Source organism: Cimex lectularius, unplaced genomic scaffold, assembly GCF_000648675.2.
Source record: "Cimex lectularius strain Harlan isolate CLEC.00 unplaced genomic scaffold, Clec_2.1 scaffold45, whole genome shotgun sequence".
NCBI classification, from domain to species: Eukaryota; Metazoa; Arthropoda; class Insecta; order Hemiptera; family Cimicidae; genus Cimex; species Cimex lectularius.
Genome location: NW_019392634.1, coordinates 1,764,355 through 1,791,449, shown reverse-complemented (window position 1 = coordinate 1,791,449; position 27,095 = coordinate 1,764,355). Strand labels below are relative to the sequence as shown.

Genomic DNA, 27,095 nt, shown 5'->3' with positions numbered 1-27,095 from the left:
AGGCAGAGAGCGAGAAAGATTAAGAAAGATAGAGAAATGCTACACTGAATAGCTGATAGGTTTTAAAATAGGAATTTAAATAATGTACTTTCTATCTTTTAAAATGTTACAAATCAAAATGTATTCTGGGGGTCGTTGTGACGGATGGACTATAACTTCTACGAGGGGACGCTTTACCTACGCTGAAAGCAATCATACTACTGGAAGGAACTCACACAAAGTCCTGGATTTAATTCCGAACAGCTGGAAAGTACTGATCTTATGAACCTGAAATGTCCTCCAACTAGATCTCGCTACTACTTCCCTACTATTTAAAGGACTGATATATCCCTCCGGAATGATAGTAGCGGGGTATCGCAGATTCACAAAGAGTAACTACAGCCTTTTTATTCTTGTGGCAAACAATTGTCCTCATATAATTTATGAAGTTATCATAAATGTCGGCAACCGTTGTACCAAAAACGTTGCTTGTATTAATCCGAGGCAATATAATGCAAATATGGCTGGCGTTTATGACTAAGCGGGAGCCTAACCAAACAGCGGTTTCAATAAGAAGGATATGACTCTTCAACAGAATGTGACCGCACTCCTCGTTAAACTAGTTCAGAGCGGTAGTCTTACCGATAGTATCACGGTAACTTTCAAACTCTATTAGCTCTCCTGGATCATAATCATTCAAATTGTACACTCTTGACCCACATGGAATTCGGTGAATTCCTCCTACAATTGAACTTGTTAAACACAAAAAGTGGTAAAAACATTACTCGCCATTCAACAAATTAAAGAAGGTAAATTCTAAATTTGGAATCATAAATTACAATAATTAGTCATCTGCACAAGAAGAAGCCTGTTAGAAAACGTTTTCGTGAACGGCACATTTCAGGATAATAAGTGAAGATAAGAAAAAAATAAGCTCAATGAAAATAATATTACCATTTTAGACTCAATAGGTTGTTATGGATAAATGTTATTAAAAACAGTCTGGTTCCCAGTGTTGGCGAGTCAATACGGCTATCTGCCCTCGGTGTTTTCACCACGAATCAGTTATTACAGGTAGTTTGTTTTCCTTTTTTGCCTAGGTCGTTTTCGAAAAGTTGTCTGATCAACGTTCATGGTAATTGTTGGAACTGAGTATTATTTAAGAAAATAAACCAAATTACCGAAATGACTCGGTCCTGACTAACCTTGCTTCCCACGTGGCCATCATGGTGAAGGATTCGTTGCGGTCGTTGAGGCTACTGATCTACCAACTGTCAATCTCTCGTAAGCCAATATTTTCATACTCTGTTTAGTATTCAATAAAATATTATATAAATATAACCCATTTGAAAAAAGATAATTCGTAAGTTCTACGGCTAACCGACAGAAGAAAAGATGGATACGTTACACTCAGAGGAAATACGAATAAATACGGGAATACCCCAAGGGAGCATCCTAGGTCCTTTACTTTACTGAAAATGGACGGCATAATGATTGCAACGTTAGAAGATGATATACAATGGTGATACCAATAGGACCGGATACCAACCAGTTTTTTTAATTCTTCAAAAGGCAATGAAACAACATAACGAATAAAAATGGAGATGCAGACTAAATCAGCATAAATCGTACAAAGCATAAACTTTACAAATAAAAAATTAGACTACCGTCTCTCACCATTGTTCGTATCATACATACAGCTAAATACCCGGGAATGATCCTGAATATCAAGCTGAAATGGAAAGAGCATGTGAAACTACGGTCAATCATACAGGCCCAAATCACTACTACAGACAATTAATTATTACGCCTTTCGAAAAGAATTTACTAAAAAGAATAAAACCCTTGTAGTTTGGTTGCCTGGTTTGCCCAGTCTCGCTGGTTTTGCATGACCGCGGTGTTTCATCGTTATACCATATTTAGTGATTCCCGTATATCGCTTAACTAAAACAGGTTAAGCACCTCTCAGATATCACCATTATCACAACAAAACTGCTATGAGATCTTATCACAGTCTGTAGAGGTATGAACAGTTGATAAAATGACAACTTCTTTCAGAAGGAATGAAAACCTTATTCATCTTTCTTCCATCCAAGTTTATCTGTTAGCAAAATTTCTCCACCTACGAATTTGCAACAATAGGATCTTAGGGGTTAAAGATAGGCATATAAGAGGTGGAGAAAGAGCTTTTCGCACCTCGACCTAAATGATCCAATGTGTTCTTTTACTTTTGTTTAGAGCACTAGTTAGCTTTTGTCTATTGATCAAGTTTTTATACTTGCCAGTGGTTCTTTTCTGTACGAACTGTACCGAATTTTCTAATATATCGATATCTGGATTGATCATCAAAGTAACATAAAATGTGTTCCGCGGTCTCTTTCTTCTTCTTAGGAAATCATCAATGGTCCTATCAATATTCCCCATCCGGTACATATGCCTTCTCAAGTTCTGTATGTCTTTCGAACAGATTCTCTTAAATAAATTAGAGTCCGTAATGGATAAATTAACCACGATCGACGATAACGTGGAAAGTATGAAATCCGACGTCGAAAAAGAAAAATCACAAAATCAGATCTCCAACAGGAACTTTCACTATCTAAAATATGTTTCCTTGCTTCTCGAAAGCCCTAACTGAAATTAAAGAAAAAACTGTGGTAGCGAAGAAGAATCTCGAATCACATCTGACAAGATCAAATATACAATTTTTTAAGCTGAAAAGACTTGATTATGCGTTTTTTAAGTCCCTCATTAAAGACAAAACGTTACCACGTTCAGGAGCGAAGATATTTAGTACATTAAAAAAACTGTCGAAATTCAAACATTTTACTCGTCATTTTACCTCATTTGATATGAGGAAGAATGTGTGAATGGTAAAAAAACTCCTTGCATGGACTTCAATATATGTGAAGATCTTTCACATTAAGGAAAGACTAACTGGGCAGAATTTATTCCATTTGAGGGAATCTTGATTGTGGATGGGATTTCTTGGCCAATCGAGGTGAAAGCTGCTGGTCACAATACAAATACTTCTGGTAATAGTCGTACATTTCGTATCACTATATAGTAGTATTGGAGAAATTAAAAAAAAAAATTAAACAGGAATGAACGAACCTTTTGAGTCCCTAACTGCAGGTGCTCTGCAGAGTAGTTAAGAAAGTCACCGTTTAGCTAAACAGATGGACGGCCCAATTCCATCAGTTTTTTCAGTAGATGAAGCTTTTCAAAAATACAATAATTTTTATATTCTGTAAATGCCTTCAACAAATAAATAATATGGGAGAAAGATGAATATATGAATTTTTCACTTCTTATGAAAGGAGATAAGGTAATGACATATAAGCTAAGTAAGCTAAGGACGACCATGAACCAGGCAGGGTCATGCAAATGAACAGCTAAAGCTGAAGGAAGAATTACACGCTGAAGACATGTCAGGTGTGCAGATTATGTTACAACCACAAAATTCAGTTTCACAACAAGCAAGGTTTCTTAAGTCCGATTCGTTATGTTACACCGACGGCTCAAAGACCGGGAGCCAGAGCCTTACTTGATTATGTCCATAGGCAGATATGATAGATTTTTTCAGGAAGAAATTAAAGAAATTGAATACTGGTCCAGAGAAATAAAAGGATAAGGAGTACACTGTAGGAAGATAGCCACACTATCTGACATGCTTTCCCGTATACTCGGTCGTCGTTAAAAGGATCTTAAAAGGAAAAACAGGATACTTCGAAAAATGGATGGATGAAGAAGGCAACCCCAACCAACCAGGATACTGGTTTGACTCCTGACAGGACATGAGGTTCCCAAATACTCGGTCGTCCTTAAAAGGATAATGAGGATCGTTAACGTCCGCACCTAGCCTATTCGGCCTTATAGGACGTTTTGATTCTCAAGATGATAGCTGACGCACCTTCACGTACGACAGAATGGTGTTACTGCCGCAGCATTGGTGTAGAGGCAGCTCAGCCCCGAAGGCCTAAGACAACCTCGCTCCCCGCTTTCCCATTACGAGAGGTCGGGGCCTGCATTAAGCATCAGTATGCCGCGCGAATAGAACTACCTAAGCCGAAATACATCAGCGGTCTTCTGCGCACTCCCTAGGTAGAGAAGGCCACTCTACCTCTCAGAGTTGTGGGGCTTCCCTAGCGTAGAAACTACCGGATCCGCTTCGGCCGCGATTTTGTTTATAGTGGAATTGCTAACCACCACCTAGAGGAAGTACCGCCTACGGTAAAAGCTTCCAATCGAGCTCAGCCTTCACCTACGTGCAAAGCATACTCGAGTAAGAGCAATCGATTCACTACCCCCTACTCACGCATTCGAGGGGCCTTTCAGCATAATCATAGCGTCCTCAATGCTTATACGCTGCCGTCCGATCCGCCGTATCCCGTGAGGCCGGGTCAGTGGTTATATGCAAGTTTCTTGCGAAGGTCACAGATAAAAGACAGCCTCTGTCTAAGTACCCGCCAGGGGTCTCAACACGGCCAACTACGAGTCCATTCCCATTGTAACAGGGGCTGAACTTTTAAAAAAATTTATGTTACCCCGTAGGACAGATGGTTATGCACCCTCTCCCGTCTATGCAGACAGGATCTGGTCCCGAGGCTGACACGAGTACAGCTTGTGCTTTAGAGAGGTTGCCACGCCCTCAGGGCTGCACCGTTATTTGCGCCCGGACATCCCCCTTGTAACCAAGGGTTGGGAGAATCACAGGAAAACTATATCTGACAGTCAGACAACACTCAAAGCTTTCACCTCATTTTGGGTGAAGTACAAATATTTTTGGTATTGCATGAAATCCATTCTAAAAAGATAGCCATACTTTCTGACAGGCTGACAGCTTCCAAAGCTTCAACCATATGTGAGGAAAATCCAAAATGTGTCTGGAATCATGAAATCCATTCTCACGATCTCACTCACCGACAGTCAGGCACCACCCAAAGTTTCAACCTCATGTCAGGTCAAGTCCAAACCTGTCCGGAGCATATTTAAAAATATATTCTAATTGCCAAATATTTTACTAACTCAAAAAGAATATTTCATATAATTTTAATACAAAATATTCATAGTTTTACATATTTTAGGACATTCTATATCCATTGACTTTTCTACGGTTATAAATTGAAAAATCTTTTCAATGTTTTTATTGACCAATATTTCAAGCTAGCTTCTACTTGAATAAAAGAATTTTTAATTATTATATTATTATTTCGAGCAAAGTTAGCAAACTTAAATATTACATGGGACCGTCACCGTTGCCATCGATGATGCCGGAGATATGTTGGTGATATCGTGATCTTTCTTTGGGTGTATTATTTATCTTTTAGCTTCTTAATTGGTCGCTAATTGTAGCACATTGCCACTTTTTTCATTCGGTTTGAAACTAATTACGAGGTGTCAGGCAAAAATATAAGCTTTTGTTTGCTGGCTCTCGATTATGCTCTTTGTTTACAAGAGGAATTTTGAACGATTTTTTAGTTTTTTATTATATAGTAAAGTTATTAAATAGTTACGTTTTTTATTACATGTATAGGGTAGTCAATGGCGGATGTCAGATCCTCGAGGGAATAAGTTCTGATTGATTTTTTTTTAAATAATGGTTTTAAGTATTAGGTTCCACACCTACCATGTCTTAAGGACATTCACCCGGAGCTTCATTTCTTGGTTTTCTATCACTACTTTCCTACTTTTAAGCTACCTTATCAACTTAAAAAAATATATTTCTATTTTGTTAACAATGCTTCAGTTCAGAATTTCTTTTTTCTATAAAGACGCAAGAACAACGATTAGTTTATCTTCTATTCGGAGTCGTTTTTAAATAAAATAATGTCAAAGATAATTCGATAGCGAATCGAGAACGTCGGATCAATAATGATAATGCCCGAAGGGAAAGGATCTTCAGATAGGTCAATGCAACAGGACAGCGTACTCAAAACACTACAATCTCTCTTGGTTGATGAGAAGAAGAACGTTTGTCCAATCCCAGGACATCCTGTCTACAATCGAACTATCAATTACTGTCAATTCCATTCAATAATCATTAAGGGAAACTATTTTTAAGCGATTCGCCATCTGCGTTGATTCTAATTTCAAAAATACAATCTCATAAATATGACAATAAAGAGGAGAAATTAATTTTGATAATATTTATACAAAATAAACTGTAGAAACTATGATTGAAGGTTGACTTTTTTGCTATTGTTATCAGGGATCTAAGAATTTTCTGTTTAACTATAAATTAACATTTATACGCGGTTTTTCGAGCGTTTACTTCAGTTGTGGTAAAAGTTAACAATGGTCTTCGTAAGGACGCTTTCTAGAGCCGATTGTCCCATCCTCGCCTCAAAGGCGCATCCCTTTTACCCCTGAAATAATTACATCATTTTTTGTTCCCATTATTTCGTACACAATTATATTCTATTCATAGGCGAGTCCTTGAGACGCAACAGAAAAAACTGGGAGGGACCAGACAAAAGTGGTACAATCAAGATCTTCCACTTTCAGGAAGACGGAAATAATCAACAGTGTAGATAAAAAGAAAACAATGGATTATTATTTATAACTTAAAGCTGTTAACTATAACAAATGACGATAAGAATAAAAAACTATTTTTGGTCTAAATTAAAATACGGCTAGTAAATAAATTCTTGCATTTGGTACTGACATTCAGTAATATTTTAACATTTGCATAAGGAAGACAATTTTAACGTTAAATTGAGCAGTAATGAAGTTTTTAACCAGAAAGGTTGGACTGGCTTAATAATACTGAAATCTGGGGTCGTCAAGTAGTTTTTATCCAATATCTTGATATACTTTTTATGTGTATTGTTGATTTCCTAATGATTCTTTCCGACAATGGCGTTAAGCTACTTACTTGAAGTTCCAGAGTTTGAGACATAAAAACATCTTAGGAAGATTAATTGGTTAATTGGTCTTCCCTGATCAGCTAACAAGGATTTACACCACTTAAATTTATATACAATTTGACGTGCCTGTTAGTACGGAGTAAAACATACTTTTTTTTTTAAACTTGGAATTATGGACAAAAATGAATAACTCCTAACAAATACCGTTGGTAGTGTATGTTGTAAAGAAGGTATAAATAAAGAATTTGACAATGCAATGGCAGTGAACAGGGAGCTGTTCTGAGCCCATTGTTATTTTCACTTTTTGTTTATAACCTGGAAGATATCCTCAATTTTGGTGGCCTCAACAAGCGTTTCAACTAATAATGAATGCTTTAAACTACAACTTTAAAATATGGGCTTTGCGTATAAATTAAAAAAAATCTAAACTAGTTATGGTTAAAAAGGGGGTAAGGTCTGCCAAAAATGAAAAGTGGTTTGTTGAAGGCCAATCAGTTGAAGTAACTAATTATTACAAATATTTGGGTATGATTTTAACGGATAGTTTAGTTTTGAATATGCTTATTAATGAAAAAACAAGGAAAGAAAAACAAGGTAGAAAAAGAAGAAGAAAAAATAAATGACAATTAATTAAGGTTTTTAGTTGAGATGAAAAAAAGTCAATGGCACGAGAGGGATTCGAACCCACGACTTTCATCTCTACTAAAAACCTTAATTAATTGTCATGTATTAATTGGTCAAGAGGACCACGAAAGTAGTGAATTAAGAAAAAATAAACTTTATTCTGGGGCTTAAAGCCCCCTTGAAAAACAAAACTATATAGTAGAGCCGGTTTTAGGCTCTTATAATTTTAACTGTTATGCTTTATACAAAATATTTTATTTTAAATTGAAATTTATAATTAATTATGTTCAATCTAAATTTTCGTCAAATTTATTTGTACGAATTTAACCTTGGGCGAAGTGTGGCCCAAACTGCGCGTAACAGCAATATTGTTTGAGGAGGAGGGAAGCATTAGCGAATCCATGGTGTACCGATGATTTCAGAGATTTCGTCTTCATCAGACAGGGAAGGTCGCGGTAGGCCGTCCGTTGTGGATGATGACCAACTCGAAACGTTGATTGAAGAAAATTCACGTAAGACAACACGGGAAATTGTGTAAGAGTTTAGTGTTGACCACTCAACCGTTGTTCGCCATCTGGAGCAAATTGGTAAATTAAAGAAGCTCGAAAAGTGGAGTACCGCACCAACCAGCCGAAGCCCAAAGAAATCGACGTTTTGAAATTTGCACGTCCCTTCTGTTGCACCACCAAACTGATCCATTTCTCATCATGTGCAATGAGACATGGATTCTGTACGATAACAGAAGGCAAACAGGTCAGTGATTGGACAAGGGTGCAGCATCAAAACTCTATCCGAAATCACATCTATACCCAACAAAGTTTATGGTGACTGCTTGGTGGGGTACTGCTGGGGCTGTTCACTACAATTTCCTGAATTATGGTGGAACTATCAGAGATATATTGCCCAGAAATTGACAAACTGCAACGGCTTTGTCCAGCATTGGTAAACCGTAAGGGGCCGATTCTTCTTCACGATAACGCCGTGCCATAAGTAGCAATGCCAACCCTGCGGAATCGTAAGGATATAGCATTTGAAACCTTACCGCACCCTTCATAATCACCCGACCGTTTATACAAAAATAGTTATGTTTAATTTGACCACTCGTAGCATTGATTTTATGAAATTTTGAATGTAGTTCTGTGGAATATTTTCATGCCCCTCCAACAGCGCTCCATTCCAACATTCCAATTCTCCAACTAGTCTGGTATCTCTGGGCGACTTTTTACTACGATCTTCACCCCACAGGGGATAGGGTTTAAGTCGGGGTTACATGCTGGTCCCTTCAAATATTGAATTGAAGCCCATCCAAGTAGTCCCCAGCACAATCCTAGCAGTGTGGGGCCTTGCATTGTCACCATTTTTGCACCAGCCCAATACATTACATTTGTTACAAGGTCTTGGGTTCGAATCCTGCTCGTCACACTGACTTTATTTTTTATCTTGATCCACTCTATTCCACAGACAGAGACAACCAAAAACACACTTTTTATAAAAATAGTCTTTATTTTTTTAAACCATATTGATGTTTAAACCATAACCTCTTCAGCTGTTATTAATGCCCAGTTTCATGAAACAATAAAAAATTTATCACTATAAAATGACATAATTTTTATGAGTCATATATATATATTGTATCCATAGTATTTACACATATTTTTCTAGGAATTTTTTCTTTTTTTTAATATCAGGATATTAACAGGCTGTAATAACAACGTGTTGGGTTCGTGGGTTTGTTATTACAGCCTGTTAATATCCTGATATTAAAAAAAAGAAAAAATTCCTAGAAAAATATGTGTAAATACTATGGATACAATATATATATATGACTCATAAAAATTATGTCATTTTATAGTGATAATTTTTTTATTGTTTCATGAAACTGGGCATTAATAACAGCTGAAGAGGGGTTGCAAGCAGCTCCCCAAAATCGATATGGTTTAAAAAAATAAAGACTGTTTTTTATAAAAAGTGTGTTTTTGGTTGTCTCTGTCTGTGGAATAGAGTGGATCAAGATAAAAAATAAAGTCAGTGTCACGAGCGGGATTCGAACCCAAGACCTTCGGCTAAATACGCCGCTGCTCTACCACTTGAGCTATCGTGACTTCGAGCCTCTTTTTATCTCAACCAAGACCTTTCATAACAAGAATAATTAATTGAAAGAAGTAACTTGGTCAATTGACCACTAAAACATAAATGAATAAAAAATAAATTAGACAGGTCAATTTTTATAATTTGCTTACTGTCCGAAAATCTGACTTTGTGTGGCAAATTATTTAAGTGTTGTTGAACGTTTAAGAAGACCCTAACTTCCATGCTCAATGTAATATGTTGTGGCTTTTATTTAGGGTTTTATTTTTATTTTTATAATTATGAAGTTCGGTTTACGCCAATCTACATACTAATACTTGTTGAGTTCTGGTGGTTGAGGTTATAAAATCTGATGACTTTCTAAATCAACTTTTAAACTACCCTCAACACGACTGCTGCTTGATAAAAATCAGAACTTTTTGAGTTATTTCCCTGTGAGAAAAGCGTAAAAGTCTGAGGAAAACAAGACTGATTCGGCTAGTGTTCGATAAGCAAAACAGGCGATCTGCTTAACTTTCTTCGTATTTTCACTTCCTAATTGTACGAGGGATCGACAATGGGCCGTGCTCGCAGCCCGCGACGTGCACATCGGTTGACAGCAGCCTAAGCGGAATCTGCGACTTGTTCAGATGACACAATAACAAGGAACTCCATTGTTTTTCCGGGCGTAATCAACTCGCTCAAGTGACGGATGAAAGCGTTATGCTCGGATCCTGGGTATATATGGTGTTTTTTGCCGAAGGATCTGCAGAACTGTTCGAACACGGCCAAGACAAACATCCGAGATGAGCTCCACGATATTGTTGACCATGATGCTCCTTTGCCTTGGGCTAGCCAACTGCGCGGTGATTTTGGACGAGAGTGAAAAGACGCCGAGGATCGACATTGGTGACATCGCAAAGGAACTTTTGGGAAGATCCGGATCTAGCCAAGTAATTTTTTTTTACTAAACTCAAAATCATAAATTCTCCTTTAGTTTAAATAATTATTGATGTATTGTGTGACTTTAAAAAGTATTGATGTCAAGTTACGCCTTATATTTAGGTCTTAAGTTTGAACCTGACCAATTTGGTGATCCTACTGGTCCTGAAGGGTCTCTTGTTTGGAGTGACTATGTACGGGGGCGGGCACAAGGGCCGGTCCATCGAGTCGGAAGAACTCATCTCAGAAACGGAAATCATGTTAATTACGAGCTATCTGATGGGAGACACGGACAAGAACTACTCATGCCTTTACAGAGTGGCCTGTCAGGATCCGAAGAAGAGCAAGCAGTACCTCCAGGCGGCCAAACTACTCTTGAAAAGCTCTAAAATGTTCGCGGAGTAAGTACAGACACAGTAGTGTTCGAAATGCCGGCGAAATCACTTTCCTAACCGTTTTTGTCTTTCAGTATCATCGGCTATGATGAGAAGTACGAGACTCTAGTTGGGGAGATTCAGGAGGCGATCGAGTACGGCACCAACCACGGAATCTGCGACCAGAAATACTCCTGTTCGGCTGAGAAAAACCTGAATAAAAGCGTGACATAATTCTTCTATATAACTAACGTTCTTTTCCTCCTAATGTTGTTCATATTTAATATTTTTCATAATAAAACATTTGTACATTAATTAATTTTATCCAGTCTATCATTTCCTTCAATTGCCTATTGATCGACATGTATCGTTTTTCATAGAGAATGACAGTCCAAGCCTGCGTTTGGACAAAGATTGGAATAGAAAATCACGATCACATGAATGCTGAGGTTATGCAACAAATATGGTTAGGGATGATGAGAAAGTGGCGACACGATCTTGGTCAGGGAACTAGTTTCAAACATCTCAAAGGTGCAACAATAATTATTCTTTCAGACAGCTTTAAAGGTTCTTCAAGCCTACGAGATCACCTCGAAACTTATCTGGAACTGCCTAAATAGCCTGAAAACTGACATCTTCAAATAGCCTAACGTTTATAGTGGTCCCCAAGACATGAGGCAATTACAGGCAACGGGTGAGTTTGCTAAAAATAGATTCTCATAACAACTTGTAATCCCAAATTCATTTTGTGGTATAAACTACAGCCACAAAGAATTTGAACCTTTAACTAAAATCGCAAAATGCGAAAACCAGGCATGAGGAAGCAAAAGAATTACTCGCAAAAATAATCTAATGGGAGAAAAAGGAAATGTTACGTATTTTGTAAATGCGGCGTAGGAAAAATAAAGAAAACAAAAGAACAAAAATACACTAATAGAACAAAATTTAATAAGAATCGTTCACCTGCCAAGCCATGGCAAAAAAGGACAAAGGTTACCTTTATATTTGAAAAAAAAAACAAAAAAACAATCGGTGTCCTCCCAATTTAATAAAAACAAACTGATAGTATTATAAATCGGAATATAAGATACATATCAACTTACAGAATATAAAAAGTTTCATTGAAATCGTCTAGTGAAGATTGTCAGGCGAAGATGGCCGCGCATAAACTGCCGGACCAACAGTTCAAATTCCAAAAAATGGCTTTAACAAGGGTGGTGCGTTAATATTATTAATCAGTGTATATTATTAATTGAGCTTATTTATTTAAAAAACTGACACCTAGTTTTTGGACGAAAAAATGGTGGAAATGCATATTTTCTTAGCCTTTTAATTCACAGACCTTCGCTAGGTCTCATTTTTTAGAAACTTTTACGTTGAAGAAGATAGCTTTTTAAATATTTTCCTAGATTCAGTCATTCATCAATAAATTTAAAAATTCGGGAACATGTTCATTTTTGTACTTTTTACGAAAATTCCTAGTGCAGGTGAGTGACTTAAAAGGTTGATAAAAATACATTTCCAAAGGTCGCCATCGTGCAAATCTTTTTTTATGGGCAGTACATTTTTAATGTTTGACTGAACTCCTTTTAAGCTTTTTTGGTCACGAAACGCCTAAATCCACTGACGGCAAAAAATACCACCCTCTTCTAATATAACTTGATTTGTATTTATTTTTATATTTTAGTTTTTTAATTGACATTTCAATATCGCGTATTTCCTCTTCTTGCCTTAATTACATCTCATAGACGCCTCGGCATACTTTCTACCAGTGTGGAAATACCTCTTTGCTGGAGGTTAGCCCATTCTTCACGAAGAGTCCTTTTAAGATCGTCGAGTGTATCGGGAACTGATGGATGTGTTCTTATTCGTCTTTTGAGGTTATCCCATAAATGTTGGATTGGGTTCAAATCTGGAGAAACGCCTGGCCAGGCTAAGACCCTGATGTTATGCTGTTGAAGGTATGTTTGCACTATGCGAGCGACATGCGGACGGGCATTATCGTGCATTAGAATAAGATTGTCGCTGATTTCATCGACGATGGGTGTGCGACTCTCTATTGAAATTCCCGCCCAGCCATCACTGACTACGTTAAAAAGGTTGGCTCTGGGAAAAATTACAAACTTCGTACCTTTCATTTCGCCTTCTCCACAATTTTTCACTTCTGGAGATCGTAGAGCAAATCTTCACTCACCTGTGAACAGCACAGCAGACCAATCGTCCAAAGACCAAGAGCCGTGTTCTCGAGCAAATGCCGTGCAACTCTGTGTCTTTTGGTCAATTCTGATCATCTTACAGGATTCAAAGCCATCAGTCCATTCTGATTTAATCTTCTTCGAGAAGTGCGTTCAAAAATTTGGACACCTCGAACTTTCTGGAGCTGATGAATCGCTTGAACAACAGTAAGGTGCCGGTTTCGCGAAATTTTCAAAGTCAAAAAACGGTCATCCTGTTATAAACTAAAAGGTATACTACTAAAGAAGTATGTCGATATTATCAGTTCCTACCTAACTGACAGACTGTTTAGAGTCAAACAAGAAGATCAATATTCAAAATTAAAAACAATAAATGCAGGAGTGCCACAAGGTAGCATATTAGGTCCACTGCTTTACTTGCTATACACCCGTGATTTTCCGAAAATAGATGGAGTAAAATTGCAACGTTTGTGGTGTTATGCTAGGACCGACTATCACCCACACAACCAAAATCCTTTAAAATGCACGTAATAAGATAAACGAATGTACAAAAAAATGGAAAATCAAGCTAAATCAGCATAAATCAGTTCATCTAATCTTCACAAACAAATAGGTGGACCATGTTCCGTCGTTCACAATCGATGGAACTTACCATACAGCAATATAGCTAAATATCTGGGAATGACCTTAGATGCCAAGCTGAGATGGAAAGAACACCTGAAGAAAAAAAGGACAGAAATAGGTTTAGGTATAGATAACTATACTGGTTGATAGGGCGTGGCTCCTACCTTGCTATTCAAAATAAAATATTATTATATAAACAAGTCATAAAGCCTATGTGGACATATGTTATTCAACTATAGGGTTGTACCAAACACAGCAATATCAAAATCATACAAACACTCCAAAATAAAATCTTACATAACATGGTCAAACCTTGGTACATAAGGAATAAGGACATAAATCTTAAGATTCCTGAAGTCTCAGTGGAAATACAAAGATTTGCCGCCCAACACCAGGCTCGCCTCAGCCAGCACGATAATGTGGAAGCGACCAAACCCTTACATAACCCAAACATGGTCAGAAAATTAAAAAGAACAAAGTCATATGAACTTTTGTAGTTAAAAATGAATAGTGAATAGTGAAATGTAAATCTTATTGTAACAATGGATTTATAAGAATGTAAACATTTATTTATTCTATATTATTGTAAAATTAATGGTTGGTCTAATAAGACCAGTTTTAATAAATAAATTTTATTAATTAAAAAAGTCCTGTTATTCTAGGGCCTTCTATGGTAGGACCCAGTTTCTTGAAAACATAAGGAACTCCGATGGCAGTAGCCGCATACCTGATGGAATGTCCATCATCAATAAGTGCCATACCACGTGCAACATCCTCAGCACTAAGTGGCATATTTTAAGTTTAAAAATGGAAATTTAAAAAAACAAAAATGAAAACTAAACAGTTTTTTGCTTCAGAATTCAAATTAGAGTGAATGAACTTCACAACATGAACACAACAAACAAATTCCGTAAAAAGTAAAAATTGAAAAATCCTTTATCCTTTTGTGGATGGGTTGTGTGTTTACTTCTAATTGATATTCCTATTTTAAAACGTAGCATATAGAAATATTTATTGGTATAAACAGGGAGACAAATTAAAGGCAGAATTTTCTTTCATGGAAAAATTGAAAAAAAAAATCAATTGGGTGGTTCTTTTTTGCCTGTCAGTATATTGGAGGAAAGAACTTTAGCGCAGGATTTTGCAAAAACAGTGAATGTTGTTGTAAAAAAATAGATGTTTAAAGAAAACAGCAAAACAATCTAAGAATATTGGAAAAATAAGGGAAATGAATTTGAACATGTCGGCTGTTAGAATCAGAACCGCCAGAGCGCCATGTTCTCGGTTTCAGCAGGTTAACACATGTTCAGGTTACTCATCTGCGTTTTAAGCGCGAACTGACTTTATCTATATTTCACAATCTCAGTTTTGTCTTTTTCCGACTTGCTTGAAATTAGTAAATGTGTCATTTCACCAGAGTGGAGATCTGTTGAAACTCAAAGACACTCGGATTACAGTTGTTTCAAGATTGATTGCTCTTCGGACCGGTGAGTTTCCGCCTTGTGCAGTGCCAAGCACGTTTGTTTTGGTATTTATTGTCTTATATTTTGTTTAAGAGGAGAGACGGAAATGGTGCCGGAAAACGAGCCTCTTTCCGCCTTCGCGGTGTACACCAAGCAGAACGGCACGTCGAAGAACGCCAAGAAGAAGAAGAAGCTGAAGGCCAGGAAGCTCGAGGCGGCCGTCGCGACCGGCAGAGAGGAGAAGAAGAAGCTGCTCGTCAAGAAACGAGAAAAGATCGAGTCCGTCATGAAGAAGAAGCTCAAGGAGCCTGGTACTTCGCAGAAGGAAGAGGTAAAGAATTTGAAACCGAAGAAAGTGAAGAAGGCCAAAAAGCATAAAATTGAAACCAAGGATGCTTCGCCCGAGGTGAAAAAGAAGAAGATGAGAAATAAACGGCCCGAACAGGACTTGAACATCTTTGCGGAGGTGTCGCAAGGACCATGCTCTATCCATTCGGTCGACCGGCCCGGCATCATCCAACAGGTCTCGACGCTACGGATGGAAAAAGGTGCAGCTGCGGCTTCAACCACTAAACGGCACAAGAATGAACTCCTCAACAAAGTCAAGAATTTTGCTCTTCACAAGAAAAACAGCTTTGTAACAGGACAAGAGATCCTTGAAAAAATTTTGGCACCTTTGACGCTGGACACTTTCATGAGGTAACTTTTTTTGTACCAAATTTACTTTCACTATGATGTGATACAATTTTTTTAAAGTGGCATTATGATCTTGCATATTAGCCTGAGAAGTAAGATGCTACGTCCAATAATTTATTTATTTTTATTTTTTGTGGGAAAGGGGTACGGACAAAAGGCCAGGAGTGATGGCAAGAATCGAACCCACAAAAGTCTTTTATGATAACCACTCGGTTACCATGGTCTGTTTAAACAATTTTAATTTTATGCTAGATCACACATTTTACTGTGTTCTGGTTTTTTGGATCGTACTTATTAATATTTTTAATTATCTCTTAGACAATCCTACATGAATTATCTTACAAAAATATTTGGTCCGTTTTAAAGAACTAGAGGTAAATAAAACAAAATCTCTCACTTATGTTTACAATTGTATATTGTAAATAAATCTTTGAATAATCGATGTCTTCTTTGTTACTTTTTCTGTAAGGATTCTTTCTAATGTTCCACTAGTTTGATTTATTATAAATTTGAAATATCTTTAAGTGATAGTTTTAGGCGATATGGAATCGGCTAGAATCATAGCAATGCTTGAAGGTGGGAGAAGATAAATGTATGATGCCAGGGTGCTTAACATTCCCAGAACAACTGTCTGACAGGTGCTAGAGGTTACTCAAGAAGGCATGGATCAGATTCTACCGTGTCACATCTCAGAGAAATGATCATTTTATTGTTTCAAATATACTCCGTAAATATCATTCTACAGCTGTTGAAATCAAGCAACGACTTCAACAAGTTAGAAATGTTAATGTCAGTTTACGCATTGTAAGGTGTACACTTTCTGAAGGTTGATTTGTGCGAGACTGCCCTGCCACAGGCCCAAGACTGCTGACAAGGCACAGAACAGCTCGGTTCAGTTTAACAAGAAATCACATCAATTGGTCTGAGCAAGATTGGACTGAAATTTTGTTCTCAGGTGAATTAAGGTTTTGTTTGAGGTCGTCTTATGGCCAAGAGAAAAACAGGAGAGCAATACACGCAACGTTTTCACTCTGAAGAATCTATAGAGGAGGTGGTGTTTGGTCTGGGAAAATATTCCATCAAGGGTTCTCTAACAGCTGTGCAATACATGAACATGTGTTAACAGAAGTTGTTCCTTATATGCTACTAATTGGCAACAGTTTTATTTTTATGCAGGACAATGCAAGGCCCCCACACAGCTAGGATTTTTGGGGTACTACTTGAAGCGGGCTTCTTCAATTCAATGTTGGAAGTGGCCAGTATGTAGACCTGACTTAATCCCTATCGAACACCTTCCGAACGAGTTGTCAAAGAGGGTAAAATGGCACCCAGTGATTTGCAGGAATTAAGACTGGCACTGTTCGAGGAGTATGAAAATATTCCACAGCACTACATTCAAAACGTCATATAATCAATACCAAAATTATAGGTTATAAGTGGTCAAATTAATGGCACTTAACTATTTTTATATAAACATTTCCAGGGAAGTTGATGTGACAGTAGAACTCCCTACTGACTCCTATTAGCAAGTCTTCTCCCTGGTTCCATACATGAAACACCTGTTTCATTAATCTTTATATTGTACTGATTAATGTTATAATTATTTATTTTTTTAGTCTAAATATAGTTGTCTTCGAACAACCCATAATTTATATATATTGGGTTGTGCAAAAATAATGCAGGTTTTGAAAAGGTTGTCAAAACTATTTTTAATTTTTATAAATTAAAGAAAATTAATTCGAAATATTGTCTATCACAATCTATACATCTTTGCCCATGTATAATAACCGCTTTTATTCTGCTGACATAAAAATCTTTATTTCAACTCACAATAAAGTCTTGGAGGCATTTTCGGCTTCACTGCATTCTCTAAAGTTAATCCCTCAAGAAGTTATCAAAAAAAGTGGAAATCTAAAGACTAGAGATCGGGTGAACATGGAGGGCGCAGTAAGTTTCCCATGCATTTTGTTAATTTCTTGGCAATATTTCTGATAGTTTTGCCATAATTCAGGAAATTATATTGAACAACCTCAGCAGTTCTTCACCAAACAGTCACCGTAACCTTTTTGGGTGCAGATTTGGTATTGGGAAGTGTTTTGGCGCTTCGTCCTTGTCCAACCACTGACCTGTTTGCCTCCTGTTATCGTACAGAATCCATTTCTCATCACATGCGATGATTCCATCAAAGAATTGGGTCATTTCGGTGGTTCAACAAAGTTGTCTTCATGTTAGTCATTTCATGAGGGTCTCAATACTTGTCCATATTGTGCAAAACGTGACAAATCTCAGAAACTGACTCTGGCAGATTTGTAGTTTGTTGAGGTTTGTTCAACAGGTGGAACATCAGGGACAGGGGACAGCAGCCTTATTTCAGTTTTATCACGATCAACTCTTTCATTCACATGTCTGGTGTAAATCAGATGGTCCACCTGCAATGCCCTTATCAGGGCCAAAATGCGGGACACGAGTAGTGAAAGACCTAGTGGTTAAGCCGAGGTATTTAACACTGCAACCAGGGGATTTCCATTTGCCCAGTCACCATGGGTCTTTTGGTGAAGAGAATGGCTTCTGTTTTAGATGAATAGAGGGCAGTCGAGCTGCACTTCTTGGGTAGGGCTAAGGTATTGAAGAACAGGTTAAACAAAACGGGGCCTAGGATTGATCCTTGGGAGACTCCAGCTATGATTTGATGTCCATCACCACACAAGCCTCTATGAGAAATCTAATACTCTCAATAAATATTGTATTTTGACAATATCCTGAAAACGGAAAAGGCATGAAAATGAAATTAAAGAACACAGGTAGTGTTTTGACGTTGACTTTTAGTAATTAAAACTGTTTCATGAATGCTCATTTTTGTGATGGTACTTCAGGTTGTAAAAATTGCCACACAACTTCATAAGCCTCTTTATACATATATTGATGCATACTGTATAAATTTGTAGGGAGTATTGGGAGAAAGCGCCTGTTTACATTCCATCGTCAAACGCGAGCAAGTTCAGCAAGCTAATTAGCACGCCGATGATGGACGAGATATTGCGTGAGAATGTCATTCTGTTCGGTAGAGACGTGGACGTCACTACTTACACGGATGGCGTGAGGGAAACACACAACCCAGAAGCGAGAGCACAGGCCCATGTCGTCTGGGACTATTATTCAAACGGATGCAGCGTGCGTTTTCTAAGCCCTCAGACATACTCACCACACCTTCTGGCCCTCAATTCAACCCTCCAAGAGTACTTTGGGTCCTTTGTCGGCGCCAATGCATACCTGACACCGCCAAACTCTCAAGGATTTGCACCGCATTATGATGACATTGAAGCTTTTGTACTTCAAATCGAGGGTAAAAAGAAATGGAAGGTTTATAATCCAAGGTAAAGATGTTTTTTTATTAGTGTGTGTTTTTAATAAGCTTTTCTTTTTTTTTATTAGTGTGTGTTTTAATAAGCTTTTATATTTTTTTCCTGTGTGCGTTTTTAGAAACAGATATGAAATGCTCCCAAGACATTCTAGTAAAAATTTCAAACCTGAAGAAGTCACAGAGCCTCCGGTGCTTGAAGTCACGTTAAAAGCTGGCGATGTGCTATATTTTCCTAGGGGTTTTATACATCAAGCTAGAACTCTTTATAATGAACATTCACTCCATGTAACGGTTTCAGTATATCAGAAAACTTCCTGGTGTGATCTCTTAGAAAAGGTAAACCTAGCTTAGTCTACTTTTTTAGCTATTTCAAACTTAATTTTGTCATATATTACGCTTGTCTTAATTTTTGAATAATAAAAGAAAGTGTTTTTCCCAAGGCTGTACCAAATGCGTTGCAGAGAGCAATTAATGAAGACATTGACTTTCGAAGAGGTTTACCAATTAACTATCTAAAACAGGCCGGTTTAGCGTACAAAACTTGTCCAGAGAGAAAAGGTTTAATTCAAAACTTAAAAAAACTCATCACAAAGCTTGTGAATTATGTTGACATTGACCAGGCTGTAGACGATATGGGGACGCAGTTTATGCACGATGCCCTCCCTCCTGTTTTATCGATCGGTTAGTTTCTTTTGTATTTATTGATTTCTGTTAATATCAAACTGAATTTGTTTTATTACTTTTTTTATTTATTTAAGAGGAAGCGTCATGTTCAGTGATCGGAAATGGAATGCGAATGGAGGAAAATGGCCGTTTGAGGAATCGAGTAGAAGTCACCCTGGAAACAATGGTCCGACTAGTTCGTGCTAACTGCTCCAGGTAAAAAAAAGAACAAAAAAATGTTGAAGAGGCTTTCAGTCAAGTCTGTCAGTTTGCTCTGGAAACTCAAGGGCATTCTACCCTAACCATCCCTAACCATCCTTCTACCCACTACCTCATCTTCAAATCCTATCTGACAGGATCCTACCTAGCATGGATTGGATTCTCACACCCTTGTTTGTACAGTCCATCAGGTTGGTGTACTCAGCCTGATATGTACTCAGTATATACTGCTGATATCCCTTCCCAACCCAACCGACCCTCTTATCTAGCACACCATTCTGTACTCTCACTCTGACCCCGTAACACCTCACCCAACCCTCCACACCTTATTCAATTGAACAATGGTTCAAAAAATCCTGAATCCAATTAAACACTACAAGTCCCAAAACCTTCACCCTCCGTTTTATAACTCTACCTCCAAACTATCATTCTTACCGAAAACATCATCATCCACTACATAGACCTGTACCTAGACGAATGACCTGGAATCCCCGTACAGGACTCAAAAGATAGTCAATACTATTTCCTCCTGATATTTTTCCAGCGATCCTCCTCAATGTCTAAAAAGGCAGTTTTTAGTCTCAGAGAGTGCGGTTGATTAAGTTATAATGTCTGATTTAGGAGTGCTCTCATTGGATAGCTTCTCCACTTGATATCTTTTCAGGGTTTTTTTTCGCCTATAATTTGTTGTATTTTAGATTTGTAAGAGAAGATGTTAAACTTGAAGACGGTACGACTGAAACTCAATACAGGCTCTACCTGTCGATTGACAATTCTAAAGAATACCACCAGGAAGAACCGCAGTACCTCATTTTACCAGAGTATATGGTCACGGCGATGAAGTTCCTGATAGCCAGTTATCCCTCTTTCACCCCGATAAACATGCTTCCATGCGAAAATGAAGATGATAAGGTAAGCCTTTTGTAACTTTTGATAATCTTATTTTATCACTTTAAGTCACAATTTTGAAGTTACTATCATCTAACATTATTTTAGATGCTGCTTGCCAGCGATTTGTGGGATCGGGGTGTTCTCGTTACCGAAACGCCCTTCGATGAAATGAATCAAGATGAAACAATACAAACCATCTTTAATGATGTGTCCGGCGATGAAAATGACGATTCGCAGGAAGGACACGATGAAAACTGCGACGTGTCCGATATAAAGAACATCTTGAGGGAAATGGTGGCCGATGAAGAACTGAATAAAGGACAGGGCGGCCAAACTGAAAAACCACCGGCCAAGAAGAAGAACAAAAAAGAAAAGAGATTAGATTCACAAACAGAAAAAACGCTAGAAATCAGCGACGATGAGATGGCATCCAATAAATTGGATGATGAATCACAGTACTTTTTATGCAGTGAAGAAAGCAATTGTGATTCTTAGACGTGTAACCAGATAATGATGTTATTTGTTAATCTAAAACATGAAATGTTTTATTCTTGTTTCAGTTCAATTCATATATATTTTTTTTAAATTCCTGTGGATTTAATTTTGGCATTTGGAGATTTTTTTACATGTAAATAAATGTATTTATTTAAGTTTTAACAGAATCATTTAACATATAAACTTTTGAACTTTGTGAAAACTTTCAAATAAGCTCTTTTTCAACTCTTTGTCTAATTGCTTAAGTAAATGTTAAAATATTAAATTACGTGCTAACCTTACCCTGGTGTATTTAATCATCTCATACCATCATAAGTTTGGTAGTATTTTAGACATTTTTGTAGTAAAATAGATGGGCAAAATGGAAGTAGAAACCTTAAAACATTTCCTTACAAGCAAGCACATACTAATATAAAAAAAAGTAAGTAAAATGTAAAGTAATTCCTGTCATTCAGGAGGGCTAATGTCCAAATAACTGCTGGGTGTCTGGAACAAGGGATCAAACCACTTTTCAATACTTTTCCCATATTATTCACAATTAAAAATCCTCATGCTATGCCAGGATTCGAACCCATGACCGCTAGCACTATGAGTCAGATGCTCTAACCACTCACTCGGCCTCCACAGTCCCCCAAAGGTGTTTTATAGTCAAGATTTGTAGGCTATCACAAATTTGTGCTTGTCTACATTAACAAAAGCTAATTAAGGTTTTTAGTTGAGATGAAAAAAAGTTAATGGCACGAGAGGGATTCGAACCCACGACCTTCGGCTAGATACACGTCTGCTCTACCATTTGAACTATCGTGATGTCGATCCACTCGGACACTAACTCCCCATCTCAACCCCACCTTATGGATTTTCCCTCCTTTTGTCATTTTTCATCATTTATTAGTTGAGATGGGGAGTTGATGTCCGAGTGGATCGACGTCACGATAGTTCAAATGGTAGAGCAGCCATGGTAGAGAGTAGCAGCATCTAGCCGAAGGTCGTGGGATCGAATCCCTCTCGTGCCATTAACTTTTTTTCATCTCAACTAAAAACCTTAATTAATTGTCATGTATTAATTGGTCAAGCGGACCACGAAAGTAGTGAAATTAACAAAAGCATTTGTTGTGGTAAGGGATGTTTCTTTGCAATTCTACCTTCTTTTTATTATCATTAGCTAGAAAATTGATTGAGGTGTTCAAAAGTTATAACATTTTTGGTATCCACAGAATCACTTGTATTTCGTGTATGATCCAGTTTTTGGTTTAAAGCCAATTAAAGTTGAGAACTACCTATTGGTAGTAATCTGGCAATGTTCTTGCCAGGTTTAGTTAGGGTTCAAGGTGAGAGGAGGAGCTATGTCCTGTTAAGCTGGTATGATCTGCTTGCTCCGAGTGAGTAGTGAGACCTTGTCGACGAAACGAGGCTGAAGACTGAAGTTAGTGGGCATTGCCCCTGCTTATATAAAAATTACTCTCTGGTGATTGGCTGCAGAGAGGCAAGATACTTCCTGAACTGGTGGTGACATCTTGTGCATGGTTTGGAAACTGCAGATGGTCACAACATTGAGTAATGGTTGAGATCTCGTTGACCAGTCTGCTTTAGGACTTAGTAGAATAAGTCCCTGGTTATATACAAGAGTGCTAAATGGAGAACGGAAGCAGCTACAATTAGACTAAAACTTTAGTTAACACAGGCAGTGACCACAATGTCATCGTCGGGATGAGAGTTTCAGTTTTTAGGATTTATGAAGGCTTTATGAAACTTTGTTAACAGAAGCTTACTACATCTTGGACAAAAGTTATAAGTATGTGCAGTTATGTTGGACACAGAATGCAGCATCAAAGATTTTTCTTAGTATTTATGAGGTCCCAGGACCTGATGAGATAATCTTTCTTCTTTGATTCCATCCAAAGAAGATGCAAACAAAATCAATCACTGGCTAGGTGTATGGATCCGACCTAGCTTAGTGTCCTACGGAAGAGGCTGGACCTAACAAATAACCTAAAATATGTTGTGTGGACGAACTCAGGAGTGGACTGTGTCCCCTGACAGATTAGGCAGTTTGGATGTGATGGATATTGTTGATATATAATGTTTGGCTGAACCCCTCACTTCCAGTCGTAGACGTCGACTTCACTAAGGCTGTATACCAAGCAGCCTTTTCTATATCAGAGGTAAGTATATGCGTTTATCGACCAATCGCGAAAGAGCTATCTATAATGTCATAACTTGACGTTTCAACCGTGTGTGTGGATTCCATGTCAAAATGTTTGTAGGTGTATACTCCTAGATACAGCTTGTCCGCAGTTGAGGAGGAAATATGGATAGAAGTAACCTATGGAGGAAGGGATCTTTATGCGGAGAGTAAAGGTTATATGGGTGGAATTTTCTATTAAATTTTATTATTTCTTTGCACACCAAGCTCTAGTAGTGTGTGGTTTCGAGTGTGAATGATTATATTGACTGTACAGGTGAACGGTGTGATGATAGTAAAGGATGCATGTACATGGTAAAGTGTGATGGCCATAACATTACCCCGAGAGACACCGGCATGGAAGGGTATTACCTTCAATGACTCGGAAAAACCGATCATGAGCATGAATAGCAAGCCAGAGATTCGATCGAATTTTTTTGAAGGTTGGGGAGAGATTGATATATAATTATGACATTCCTTTCCTCAACTGTGACCTAAATAGAATTCCTACAAATTATAACATGTTTTGGAAAGTGTGCTTTTTCCATAAAACACCTTGGTGCCCCTTCGCGGACCTCTTTTAGTAGTGAGAAATACCCCACCGAAGAGGCCGTACAATAACCAGGCTAATGATGGACATTCACAAAGGATATGTGCCGATGTCCGGTTCCTCCTGGCGAGTCAGCATTTCTCGGTCACTGCTCTGCCCATCTACTTTAGATGACAGTTAAGAGGGCAGTGGCTGTTTTAGAGGCTCTATAATTTTCCTGAAATCTTACCTGTTGAGGAGTTCCTTCGCCTTCCATTTTTGGAGATTTGTAAATCTTTTAGCTTACCTCACACCTGGTGCGTTTGTCCAGAGTTGGAGTTTTCTTTCTAAAGCCATTTTTCCAGTTCCAACTTAAGCACTCCATTGCACCTAGTTGTTCTGGTCGCCTGGGTGAGAAGGCTGCCCTTTTTTGTCTAGTTCGTTAGCCAGTTCATTTCCTTCACATCTAGGAACCCACTTCAAGGTAATCTTGTTTTGTTTTCCCAGAATAATTAATTGACAGACATTCTTGACATTGTCTAATGACTAATTTTGGAGTTGAAAGCAACGAATTCAGTGCCTTTATGGTTGACTGGCCGTCTGAAAGTATGTAAATCTGTGCACCTTTCATTTTTTTAAAATTAAATCCTGTGCATTGCATGGACTTCAGCTTAGAAAATGGTCCAAGGGACTTTGCTAGGGTCGAGTTCGGCTCTATTATCCCAACACTCTCTGTTCCATCTTTGATCCTATGCATCATATATCATAAGATAATTAGGGCCAAAAGAAAACATTTTTTAGGATAAATACAAAATTTATTATACAAACTATACATCCGAAATATAAATTAGTATTTGTTATTTATATGTACAATAAGATTTTCTAAAATTAATGATTAGTATGTAATGGACGTAATGTTAGTACCGATGATATGACAGGAAACAAAAAATATAGTAATAACTTTACAAACAAATAATGCAAAGATAACAAAATTAAGCTTAATTAAAACAACCAAAAAATAATATTTATTAATGAATGATTAGTCAAAATAGATTATTCTCTGCTTAAACATTCAATAAAATATCTTGGCACCTTAATTACAATAGGGAAGAAGAGAATTTAAGAATCCAAATATCTGTTTATCCGTAATAGCTGTTGCAATATATTTACAATATTCAAACTCAAGTAGTACCAAATTTGAAAAACAACGAGAAAAACGGATAATCAAATAGGTGGAATCCAATATTATAAAGTGTTGTGTTTTAAACCGTCGAGACGGATCCTTTTTGTTTGAATCCGTGGTTGAACTTGGCTGTGACCGCGGTCAAGTAATTGGACAGTTTGACGGGTGGTTTTAGGTCGTATGTCTGTTTAGGCCGAGCGACAAGCAGTGTCTGTTCAATCGTGGAGGCCGCATATTCCGGCAGTGTGTTCACGTTGTATTTCAAGTAAGCGTCTAGCGAATTTTCGCCTTGGTCCAATCTAGAACAAACAAAAAAGTGAAAAACGTTTGAAAACAAAAATCACATATAAAAAGGAAATATTGAGTCAGGCAACTTCAAAGTCCTCCATTTCTCAGCAGACTTTTTAAACAGCATAACACACCGGCAATAACGGGTTTAGCTGCATCGTAGATTTACGCCATTACAGTTGATAAAATTTCATGCAGTGCTAAACATGCTTTGGAATAAATTACACACATGGACATGCATAATGCATTCCTATTCTGCTAATATCACTAAATGATGGTAATCACTGTTCATAAACACACCATCCTGACGGCTAAAATTCACAGTTTCTTTCTTTTGTTATACAGGGTGTCCCAGTTCCTTCTGACGAAACTCAGAGAATCGATCCTATTCTTCGTTTGGAGCAAAAAATGCCCAGGAGATAATTTTCGGAAAGTTCTCTATTTTTAAGATATTCTTCAATTTAGGTTTTTTCAACTTTTCACTACCTTACCACTTAAAAACGCTTACAACTTCCAAAATGTTGAGGCTACAACAAATCCAATTGCACCATTTGAAAGAACGCTAAATTTGCTTTAAGATACTTCTTGGCAATAATCTGAATGACATTAAATGTTAGCCAATATCAGTTGGAACATGTCAAAATTACAAAATTTAAAATTTTGGTCATGATTGCACGTTCTACTGAGGTTACAAAAAAAAAAAAAAAAAACCTACAACTCTTCAAATTTCACAAAAACTTCTTCATCTAATATGCTTTACGCTGATATATCTAGGTTTTTAAATAACGTTCTAGTAGAGTTGAAAAATCAACGTAAAGCATATTAGATGAAGAAGTTTTTGTGAAATTTGACAAGTTGTAGGTATTTTTTTGTAACCTCAGTAGAACGTGCAATCATGACCAAAATTTTAAATTTTGTAATTTTGACATGTTCCACCTGATATTGGCTAATATTTTTTGTCATTCAGATTATTGCAAAGAAGTATCTTACAGTAAATTTAGCGTTCTTTCAAATGGTGCAATTGGATTTGTTGTAGTCTCAACATTTTGGAAGTTGTAAGCTTTTTATGAAGTAAGGTAGTGAAAAGTTGAAAAAACCTAAATTGACGAATATCTTCAAAATAGAGAACTTTCCGAAAATTTTCTCCTGAGCATTTTTTGCTCCAAACGAAGATTAGAATCGATTCCCTGAGTTTAGTCAGAAGGAACTGGAACACCCTGTATACGAACGAGAAAGTTTGTTTAGTTCTTTACTACACAATAGATTTTTTATGTTCAACTTTAAAGCTATTTCAATACTCTGACAAACAGAAGATAACTTTCAAGGTGGTGTGCTTCGGGAGAAATTTCAGTGGAGGTCTTGTTGATGATTTAAATAAACTTATTAGAGTAAAGTGGGAGAAAGGGGTAGTTAATGCTGACATCTGGTATATATATGGCCCTAAGGCGTGCTGG

The 27,095-nt window shown here is 37.4% G+C and overlaps 3 protein-coding genes across 4 annotated transcripts in view; 2 read left to right on the top strand and 1 right to left on the bottom strand.

Annotated features, from left to right (window-relative positions):
• Positions 1–1,001: 1,001 nt before the first annotated feature.
• LOC106662718 lies at positions 1,002–11,106 on the top strand. 2 transcript variants are annotated; one of them, XM_024225414.1, is made up of 4 exons: positions 1,002–1,053; positions 10,300–10,489; positions 10,602–10,879; positions 10,948–11,106. In XM_024225414.1, the coding sequence occupies exons 2-4, from the start codon at positions 10,343–10,345 to the stop codon at positions 11,084–11,086; spliced, it is 564 nt and encodes a 187-aa protein (XP_024081182.1). In that variant the 5' UTR covers positions 1,002–1,053; positions 10,300–10,342; the 3' UTR covers positions 11,087–11,106. The 2 variants fall into 2 exon arrangements, with proteins under 2 accessions (XP_024081182.1, XP_014242442.1); XM_014386956.2 differs by lacking the exon at positions 1,002–1,053 and adding an exon at positions 1,205–1,263.
• A 3,850-nt stretch (positions 11,107–14,956) lies between these two features.
• Positions 14,957–21,560, top strand: LOC106662860 (ribosomal oxygenase 1). Its single transcript, XM_014387268.2, has 8 exons — positions 14,957–15,158; positions 15,228–15,833; positions 18,776–19,204; positions 19,311–19,527; positions 19,632–19,872; positions 19,950–20,070; positions 20,772–20,985; positions 21,070–21,560. The coding sequence occupies exons 2-8, from the start codon at positions 15,241–15,243 to the stop codon at positions 21,457–21,459; spliced, it is 2,205 nt and encodes a 734-aa protein (XP_014242754.1). The 5' UTR covers positions 14,957–15,158; positions 15,228–15,240; the 3' UTR covers positions 21,460–21,560.
• A 3,455-nt stretch (positions 21,561–25,015) lies between these two features.
• The window catches only part of LOC106662830 (corticosteroid 11-beta-dehydrogenase isozyme 2), a 110,668-nt gene continuing 108,588 nt past the window's right edge, over positions 25,016–27,095 (bottom strand). The window contains exon 4 of the mRNA XM_014387217.2: positions 25,016–25,652. Within this exon, the coding sequence (XP_014242703.1) occupies positions 25,433–25,652 (220 nt within the window). The 3' untranslated portion in view covers positions 25,016–25,432. The remainder of the gene's footprint in view (positions 25,653–27,095) is intronic.